This window comes from Oncorhynchus masou, chromosome 14, assembly GCF_036934945.1.
Source record: "Oncorhynchus masou masou isolate Uvic2021 chromosome 14, UVic_Omas_1.1, whole genome shotgun sequence".
Classification (NCBI taxonomy): domain Eukaryota; kingdom Metazoa; phylum Chordata; class Actinopteri; order Salmoniformes; family Salmonidae; genus Oncorhynchus; species Oncorhynchus masou.
In genome coordinates this window covers 2,238,469-2,248,954 of record NC_088225.1, presented here as the reverse complement: position 1 = coordinate 2,248,954, position 10,486 = coordinate 2,238,469, and the positions used below count along the sequence as shown (strand labels likewise).

The following is a 10,486-nucleotide window of genomic DNA, read 5'->3' as shown; positions in this document are numbered from 1 at the left end:
GTGCTGGGCTCAGACAAAAGTCTGCACAGACTGTGGTCCTCCAAGACCAGGAGTTAATAACAAGGTGTTGAGCAGCACTTCTATATGCAATAACTACAGTAAGATCAAGACAGTCGCCTTGAAGAAATCATTTCAGTGATATTGTCGAATTGGGGAGTGATGCAATTTGACCTATTTTAACTAAGATCGTCGATTAACCAGCATCCAATGAGCATCCAATCAATATCCCGGGCAGCAGTTGTGGATCTAAAACTTACAGTATAAATGCTAGAAGTGTAAGGGGTTGTAATATGACTCTTCCTGAGTTCCTCAGCTATAAATACTCTCTCCTCTACTCCCTCTCTATAACTATGACTGAGTGTCTCTCGGGCTCCATGAATCTCCTGACTCCATGGCAGGGAGGATTGTGGGTGACACGCAGACATATGGCCCAGCTCCCAGCATGCACTGGAAAGCACCTGCCATACGCAGCTAAAGAATGGACCAGACTCAGTTCTTTATGGCTTCCGTCTTGTGGTGATCAATACACGCACACACACACACAGACACACACAGACACACACAGACACACACAGACACACACACACACACACACACACACACACACACACACACACACACACACACACACACACACACACACACACACACACACACACACTGTCATCTTATATCTGCACACATAAGTCTCAAAGCCACCACCAATTAATTTAGTCGCTACTGTACATGTTTTGTTCTTGTGTTGAGTTCAATAATTAAAAAAAACGAGGGAGGGCTATTTTCAACTTAATTGATGTGACAGACTTTTTTCACAATTTCTTAGGGTCTGAAGTTGCGCTGGGGGTTGAGGTGAACTTGCACAAAGCTGTTTGACTTCTTATAGAATCACTATCTGTGATCCTTGAATATCTCCAAGTAGAGCTAATTACTGTGTTTTTGTGACTGTGAATGGTAGCAACATTAGAGGGTGATATTTACAGTGTACGAATAAACAATTAGCCTAATTATAGGTTTTAGAGTGTAGCCTGTTTCCGACTGTGAATGGTAATACCATTTGCTGAGGGTGATATTCTTCGAATGGCAGGTCACAAAGTGTCTGATGACTTGAAAAGTACATTCTGGAAATGAAAAAAGCAGCGCTCATCAATTTACTTTTATACGCTACTGTCATGTTGCTATAATCATGGGGTCAGCATTTATACTACCAGGCAGTTGTCTAAAATAGATCTCAGTCTGTGCTCATGTACCAACAAAACTGATTAACCGCCTTCGACTTCTGTTAGTCAGCGATGCATCATGTGTGTCTCTTCAAATCAAATCAAATGTATTTATGAAGCCCTTTTTACATCGGCCGATTGTCACAAAGTGCTATACAGAAACCCAGCCTAAAACCCCAAGCAGCAAGCAATGCAGATGTAGAAGTGCGGTGGCTAGGAAAAACTCCTTAGAGGAAGAAACCTAGAGAGGAACCAGGCTCTGAGGGGTGGCCAGTCCTCTTCTGGCTGTGTAGGGTTGTGATTATAACAGAACATAGCCAAGATGTTCAAACGTTCATAGACGACCAGCAGGGTCAAATAATAACAATCATCACAGTGGTTGTAGAGGGTGCAACAGGGCAGCACCTCAGGAGGAAATGTCAGTTGGCTTTTCATAGCCGAGCATCCAGAGTTAGAGACAGCAGTTGAGGTTGAGAGAGAGTCGAAAACAGCAGGACCAGGACAAGGTAGCACGTCCGGTGAACAGGTCAGGGTTCAATAGCTGCAGGCAGAACATAAACTGGAGCAGCAGCACAACCAGGTGGACTGGGGACAGCAAGGAGTCATCAGGCCAGGTAGTCCTGAGGCATGGTCCCAGGGCTCAGGTTCTCTGGGAGGGGAGGGAGGGAGAGAGAGAGAGAGAGAGAGAGAGAGAATTAGAGGGAGCATACTTAAATTCACACAGGACACCAGATAAAACAGGAGAAATACTCCAGACATAACAGACTGACCCTAGCCCCCCCGACACGTAAGCTATTGCAGCATAAATACTGGAGGCTGAGGCAGGAGGGGCCAGGAGACACTGTGGCCCCATCCGACGATACCCCCGGATAGGATTAACCAGGCAGGATATAACTCCACCCACTTTGCCAAAGCACAGCCTCCACACCACTAGAGGGATATCTTTTAACCACCAACTTACTACTGAGTATACTACTGAGTACAGCCCACAAAGATCTCCCCCATGGCACGAACCTGAAGGGGGAGCCAAACTCAGACAGGAAGATTGCGTAAGTGACTCAACCCACTCAAGTGATGCACCCCTCCTAGGGACGGGATGGAAGAGCACAGGTAAGCCAGTGACTCAGCCCCTGTAATAGGGTAAGAGGCAAAGAATCCCAGTGGACTGAGTTCATTACTCCAGTGCCTTTCCATTCACCATCACACCCCTGGGCCAGACTACACTCAATCATAGGACCTACTGAAGAGATATGTCTTCAATAAAGACTTAAAGTTGAGACAGAGTCTGCGTCTCTCACATGGGTAGGCAGACCATTCCATACAAATTGAGCTCTATAGGAGAAAGCCCTGCCTCCAGTTGTTTGCTTAGAAATTCTAGGGACAATAAGGAGGCCTGCGTCTTGTGACCATACTGTACGTGTAGGTATGTACTGCAGGACCAAATCGGAGCGATAGGTAGAAACAAGCCCATGTAATGCTTAGTATGTTAGCAGTAAAACCTTGAAATCAGCTCTAGCCTTTACTAGAGGCCAGTGTAGAGAGGCTAGCGCTGGAGTAATATGATCACATTTTGGGGTTCTAGTCAATATTCTTGCAGCCGTTTTTATCACCAACTGAAGTTATTTAGTGCTACTTTTTCAAAGTAGAACATTGCAGTAGTCTAATCTAGAAGTGACAAAAGCATGGATGAACTTTTCTGCATCATTTTTGGACATAACGTTTCTTGAAATAGTCTTGATATGTTCGTCAAAAGAGAGATCAAGGTCCAGAGTAACGCAGAGGTCAATCCACAGTTTTATTTGAGACGACTGTACAACCATCAAGATTCATTGTCAGATCCAACAGAAGATCTCCCCGTTTCTTGGGACATGGAACAAGCATCTCTGTTTCATCTGAGTTTAAAAGCAAAACATTTGCTGCCATCCACTTCCTGAAGTCTGAAAGACAGGCTTCCAGGGAGGGCAATTGTGGGGCTTCACCATGTTTCATCGAAATGTACAGCTGTGTATCGTCCGCATAGCAGTGAAAGGTAACATTATGTTTCCAAATGACATCACCAAGAGGTCAAATAGATGGAAGATGCAGTTCCAGCAGCAGCACAGAGCCAGGGCCTCGTCTCTGCTCATAGACATACCTGGTGCAATAGCTCATTGAACCAATCCTGAACTATGAGGATAGCCCCCTAGTGCATGGCCACAACACTTGGATCCTAAAGGAGAGTTGTGGGATCACGTCAGTGTCCAGCCATCTGTAGCCTTCACTTCTAGTATGTCTCCCCAGCCTAGTCAGCACCCCCAAAATAGTCAGGGGTGGGGCTCCAAACACATGTATGAAACACCAGGGACAACATTACCCCGTTGATCTCATCCAACAGCCGTGACTCAGTGTAGAGGGTGGAGTGTGGTAAGGCGACCCTCAGCTGTGGCACGAACAATCCAGCGCTGTGACTAATGAACCAATGACAAACACAGAGGGAGAAATAGAAGCATCTCCCTGTAAAAATGTAAACAGGATATGGCCATAAGCTCAGTTTAGCCCACTGACTTCTTGCAGGGTATTCTTGTACCATACCACTTAATGCCCCCTTCCCCCGTCCTTCTTTATTGAGCTCATGTGTTGTAAATAGGGCAACAAGGCAGAGGGCTTTAGGAAGAGAGGGAGTATATAAGCCTGAGAGGTACTACCACAAGTTCAGAAACACTTGCGGGAGTAGAGCACCAACCAAGAGATCCTCACAGCAAGAGATCCAAGGAACTCACACTCCTCTTCTTCTAAACAGACTGGAAAGGAAAACAGAAAAAATAACAATATGACTCAGTCCACCGCCCCAGAAATCGAGAGCATCTTCGGAAACGATCCTTTCTTCAGTCAGGAGAGGATGGTCTTCCCCCCCATGCACCACCAGGCCCTCTCCGGCGTCCAGGAGGACTTCTTTCAAAGGAGGTCCAACCTGGCCAGTGATCTCCTCAAGGAGCTCCGCGATGGGCTCCCCAGTATGCACCAGCTGCACGAGAGGGCCCACCTCCGAATGGGCTCCCCATTCATGGAGAGGAGGATCACAGGAGTTCCAGCAACAGCACAGAGCCAGGTGGCTGAGACAGGCCGGAGCCACAGCCCCCTGGCCCTGAGTCTAAATGTCCAAGGCTTCAACCCAGAAGACATCACAGTCAAGCTGGATGGACGGAGGCTAGCCGTGGTGGCCATGAAACAGGCCAAAGCAGAAGAGGCTAAATCCACCTCCTCCGCCACCTCTTCCTGCTCCTTTTCCTCCTCCTCGTCCCAACAGAAAGGCTTTGTCCAGAAAATTGACCTGCCTGCCCACCTAGACCTGACAGCCTTGACCTGTTCTCTGGGAGAAGATGGACAGCTGAGGATCGAAGCTCCCACAGCCGCCCCCCAGCTGGAAGCCCCTACAGAGGAGCAGGAGGTCCCCCTCCACTTCAGAACTTCCCTGGACGTACCCATAGCCAAGGGAAACATGGAAGAGTCTACAACAGGGAAGACCTCAAAACCTTGAATTACAAAGACTGTCTGAATATTTTATAAAACATTTAATTGTATTAATAATCCGGTGGATGACATTGTGGAAAATCATTTATAATATGCCTATTTGAATAAATGTTATTTAATAAAGACAATCTGATATTGGAATGATGGTTGCTAGAATTGTGGCTTGTGTGGATGACAGTTTTAAAATAGATAACTAGAAATAAGTGGTGGATCCTGTCAATACTAGCATACTATACACTTTAAACAGTCATGTGAACTGAACACTTTTACAGTCCAAAAAACAAATGCAACCTTGCACTCCGTCCCTCAAAACACACAGTATTTTTCTCACTGACATCTGGATTAGGAGACAGATGTCTCCTGGACAAAGACATTGTTGCATGTCACGTTGGTTGCATTTGCATGTTCTCTGTACATCTGTATTGAAATCAGGGGTACAGGCATGTGTGGGCTTGGTGGACCCAGGCCCACCCACTGGGGAACCAGGTCCTACCAGGCCGACCCAAACAGAATGAGCAAAAACAAAACAAAAATATTTCTTCCATGTTGCAGTATGAAGCACTCACCAGGGGCCTGTTGCACAAAACTAGGATAAGGGATTAAGCCAGGATATCTTGGTGATCCTGGCTCAATTGATCCGTAATCCGGTTGCACTAAAGATGGATAGGGGGCAGGAGGATATGTTATGGTATAAATTACCATGGAGATTTATTCTGTGGAGCTAGCCTGCTCCAGACCAGGCTAAATTCCAGGATCTATTTAATCTCATCCCTAATGTCAGTCAGCAGTCACCACAAATGGAAACCAATAGTTATTTCACTGCTCACTATACATTGTTATCACATATAACTAGACCCACTGTTATTATTTAAACGTTTGTGATCATTAATTTCAATGATTTTGGATAAAAAATGATTTTTAGATGTTGCTATCATTAGATAATTTACAGTTTCCCATAGACTATAAGGCTATATATAAAATGATAGAATATTAGGGCCACAGAGGGGAAAAAAAAAACACAAGTCATAATATTGTAACCAGTTGTTTTAAAGGAGGACAGTTGTTAAAATGACAGATGTGGGGCATTTCGTGAAATTGTACTTCAGTATGGTTTCATAAACAAAGACATGCTGATGTGCCAGAATATTAAGTATCACATTGTCATAAGTATCAAAACTGTAAAAACAATATGTAGCTTTTCTGCAGAAAGAACCAGCCTCATAAATGTATGACTTTATCTTCAGTGTGGCCCTAGTACTCTGTCATATAAACAAATACACATTCCATATGAATATAAAAACACAATGTGTAACATTATGTTCCTTTATTGAATAAGGACAAAACAAAGCAGGTAAACCATCAGCTCCTTTCGAAACTGAAGTCACTCTACAAGATGGAAAGCACAGAATCCAAGCATATTATACAAAATGATACATACACATTCAAAGGTCTGTATATAACACACCCTGCATGTCTGCACACTAAAATAAATGCAGGACAAATCCATACACATCAACTGAACAGACAAATGAATGGATGCAGTAGCCTTCCTGCAGCATTGTATTACACACAGTATACCGCACAAACATCATAAGAGGCCAAATTCATCAAAAAACGAACCCAAAAAAACCAAATTCCTCTGCCACCGCAGGACATATTTAACCAAAATTGAAAGCACACATACTAACTAAAATAATTCAACACATATTGGTCCCTCAGCAGCCGACCACTGTCGTCATCAGGGAAGATTGCCGGATTGTCCCAGTCCATGGCTGGTGGCACTCTGGGGGCCCTCTCCTTCCTCAGGCAGGCCACATTGTGGAGGACAGCACAAGCCACAGTAATATCACATGCCCTAACAGGGCTGACCCTTAATTTGTGAAGGCAGTGAAAGCGTGCCTTCAGGAGGCCAAAGGTCATTTCAACTCTGGCCCTGGTCCTGGCATGGGCATGGTTGTAGGCCTGCTGTGCTTCCTGGGGGTCTGTGAAAGGTGTCAGGAGAAAAGGCTGGCAGCCATACCCCCTGTCTCCCAGCAACACACCAGAGAATTCACCTGTCAACACAAAATCTCATCATTACTACCTCATAAACACAGTGATATTCTTGACACAGCCATGATGGTTATAAATAGGGGTTGTGTGGCTTACCTTGTGATAGGCACTGATAGATTTCAGAGGCCCGAAAGATTCTGGAGTCATGGACTGAGCCAGGCCATTTTGCCACAACATTGCTGATCACACAGTCAGCATTGCAGACCATCTGAAATCATAAGATGAGGAATATTACACCAATCAATGCACATCACTGGCAATGCAGAGTGTTCGTCAATGGACAATATCAAAAAGTTATGTTCACCTGAACATTAATGCTGTGAAAGGATTTCCTATTCACAAAATCGGCCTCATGGGCACCTGAGGGGGCTTTTATCCTTATGTGTGTGCAGTCCACTGCACCAATGACATTGGGGAAACCTGTCACACAAAGTAATGAGTATCCTACTATGTGTTAACAGTTGTCCTGTAATTTGTAGATCCTCTTGCCTGCAATCCTATAGAACTCCTCTTTGATGTCACAGAGTCTTCTGTGGCCAGGGAAGGAGATGAAGACATCTGCTAATGCTTTGATAGCCAGACACACACTCCTTATTGTGCGGCAAATTGTGGCCTTGTTCAGCTGTTCTGCATCCCCACTGAGTACAGGAAGGCTTCACTAGCAAAAAAGCGCAAGGCCACACAAACCATTTGCTCCACACTCAGTGCATGGCTCCGTGCAGTGCGGTGCTTAATCCTGGGACCCAGTAGTCTGCATAGATACCTGATGCCATCTGCAGAAAACCTGTATCTTTCATATAGATGGTCATCAAGGAAGGCCAGTGGGTCCAACCGGTCCCTGAAGACCCTTTCTCGCCTGAAGGCTCTCCTCAGCACAAGTGCTTCTTCATCCACCACATCTCGCACGAATGGGCATGCCATTGTCAGAGCAGAAAGGAACACACAATTTTGGGCCTTCATATAGGCTAGTGGCCACACCTGGTCCTGGGGGGTGGGCAAAAGAGGGCGATGCCTTATAACGATGACTTGGTTGTACTGATTGCTGGGAAAATAAAAAAAACCTTAGAAAGATGCCACCGTCCTGTGTGCTCACAATAAGAGCTCATATGTCATGGCTCACTTGACTTTACGAGAATATACCTAATTTTTATTTTGAGCTGTGTCATCTTCTTGGAGCTGGGGGAGGAAAGAAAAATAATGATTAATACATTTGTGTTACAGTTAGCATACAGTGTACATTGAAGGCATATCTCACCTCCCTCTCAAGTTTTTTATTTCAAGGTCCAGTTTCCTAATTGTCCTCTTTTTTATTTCGGACTCCAGTGCAAGATTTTCCATCTTTTTCTTCTTGTACTGAATGTCTATGTCTGCCAGTTCTATTTGGCGCCGGAGGTGGTTGCCATACAACTTTCTGATAGCTTGTGAGCTCTGTGAACACAATACAATTAGCGCAGCTGGAATTTGGCAGGATGTGATGTCCTTTTATTAATACGCACTATGTTGCCAGGCTGGTTTTCCCACTGTATAGCATCTGGGTCCTGTAAAATAAATCAGATTTTTTGATTTTGATGAGGACTCCTCACCATTGTAGAGTAAATAGTACTTTCACAGTCTTAACATGATACCTCATGCCTTCTGGAATCCAGAGAGATGGTCTCCTCCTCATCATCATCTCCATCATGTGCTGTTGCTGCTGCACTGGGGCCTTCACCCTATCACATTTAATCGGATTCATATTGAAGCTAGTAGACAAGACATGCCAGGCCTACAGTATGCCTTTGATGGAGTACTCACTGGATCAGCATCGTCTGGTGCTTGTGCTGGTGGCTCTAACAGGAACACAGTGCTGCCAGACACTGCAAGGCAATAGGTAAACCAAAGTCAGACAGTCCAAATTGATTCAATATGAATGTGGTTGTATCCCATGTAGAGATGGAAGGACATACCTTGAATGAAGCGGGTGGCATCTTGGGAGGAACCTATGCTCGTCTCTTTCCCCCAGGGATCCCCTCTAAGACGGGCCTGCCTTTATTTAGCTCCAAGGCCATGTCCTCTGCTGGGGTAAGGTCAGCCTTTGGTGACCCACCACCCGTGCCTTGTCTGTGGGTATTCTTTTTCACTGCTAAAACAGTACAGACAATGTGTGAGCAGGCACCTTCTGGGTACAATATATGCTTGTGCTTTGTTAAATATTAGTCAGGGACCATACCATTCTGCAGAATGTTCTTGTATTTGATTTTGACCTGCTGCCATGTCCGTTTTGGCCCGTTCATGTTTAATCTACACACACACACACACACACACACACACATTTAATGGAGTCACACTGCAAAAAATTACTTGGTATTTTTGTCTTGTTTTCAGTAAAAATATCAAAAAATTTATCATAGCTTTATACAGTGTGATGGAGTTACTTTACACAATTTCACTCATATCTGCAGTGCATTTCAATTAAATAAAAAATTTAACCGTTTCATAATTACAGTACAACTGCATTTTTGGAGATGTGAATTAAATATTTGAATTGTAATTGTGATGTTTCAGCGGAGCGGTGAGTGTGTAATTGTGCACTACTTACGCATTCAGGCGGTCTGCAATACTTTGCCACGCTTTTTCTCTTTGCTTTATCACTTTTGTCGGTGTTGCCTTTCTTCTTAATTATATCTTTTACCTCCTCGTATGCCTCCATGAGGATTTGTGCTTCCGACGGGGAAAAGTACGCGGCTCTAGTTGCCATGGTAAATCAGTTAATCTGTGATCTGTGGCGGGGTCTATTTGAGTGAGCCGTGAGCGCGCACCTATCCAGGATTGGTTTCACCTGGTTTAATGAATCCGTGTCTGCTCATCCTGGCTTGGTCTTTGTGCAACCAATTAAGCCTGGACGCACATGTTTTGGCTTCATTGAGCTCAGCTGAGTCATTTATCCCGGATGTCTTAATTCTACTTTTGTGCAACAGGCCCCGGTTGGTGAGTACTCACCATGGAATAAATATTTTTGTTTTGTTTTTGCTGTACCCCTGATTTCAGCTTGACCAAATTCTTAAAATACAAACTAGCATCCTAATTATAATTGAAACACTCAATATAAAGTAAGTGTTTATGTTGTACTTGCTACTGTACACACTAAAAACAAATGGTTCTATATAGCGCCAAATAAGGGTTATTTGGCTTTTAACCTTAGCGGATCCCTTTATGTCTAAGATGGCATAGCAGTCAGACGTGTGTTTTGTCTTGTCCCGTGTTAATAATAGTTTAACTAGTTTTTTTCGTATATATTTAGTAAGGATTAAATATACTCCTCACCCAATGTGGTACTGATCTGCTATTTCTATACTTTAGAACTGGAACCCCCATCAGAAGCTAGCCAGCTAACTAGCTACTTGCTAGTAGTCAGTTGACTAGCGGTCTTCACCGTTAACTCGAACACCAGCTAGCCTCAGCTCAGTCAATACCTGCCAGTCTGCACAGCGTGATATCAACCCAGAGCAAATCGGACTTCTATTTCTCAACCACATCTCCGGATTCCTACCGTAAGCTCTGGACCATTACACCGGATCATCGCAGCTGGCTAGCTGCAATCTGAGTGGCTGCTCCTGGCTAATGCTTCTATCCCAAAGCAAGCACAAGTTAGCCTTGAGCTAGCCTCGAGCTAGGCCCACCTCCCGGCTAGCCGAAGAGGTCTACCAGCTAATTATTGGGCAACAATA

General features: G+C 44.5%; 1 protein-coding gene and 1 long non-coding RNA gene across 2 annotated transcripts; one reads left to right on the top strand and one right to left on the bottom strand.

The window, feature by feature from the left end:
- The first annotated feature begins 3,907 nt into the window (after positions 1–3,907).
- Positions 3,908–4,868, top strand: LOC135553666 (heat shock protein Hsp-16.1/Hsp-16.11-like). The gene has a single exon (XM_064985620.1). It carries the CDS (start codon positions 4,027–4,029, stop codon positions 4,732–4,734), a length of 708 nt encoding a protein of 235 aa, XP_064841692.1. The 5' UTR covers positions 3,908–4,026; the 3' UTR covers positions 4,735–4,868.
- A 1,329-nt stretch (positions 4,869–6,197) lies between these two features.
- Positions 6,198–7,189, bottom strand: LOC135553665 (uncharacterized). The gene is made up of 3 exons (XR_010457612.1): positions 7,084–7,189; positions 6,876–6,987; positions 6,198–6,781 (listed from the first exon to the last, which is right to left on the bottom strand). It is a non-coding gene; the product is annotated as an uncharacterized LOC135553665 (long non-coding RNA).
- Between the last annotated feature and the right edge of the window lie 3,297 nt (positions 7,190–10,486).

Excerpts from the sequence above, each read along its gene's own strand:
- LOC135553666 (XM_064985620.1), top strand. The coding sequence starts at position 4,027 with ATGACTCAGTCCACCGCCCCAGAAATCGAGAGCATCTTCGGAAACGAT.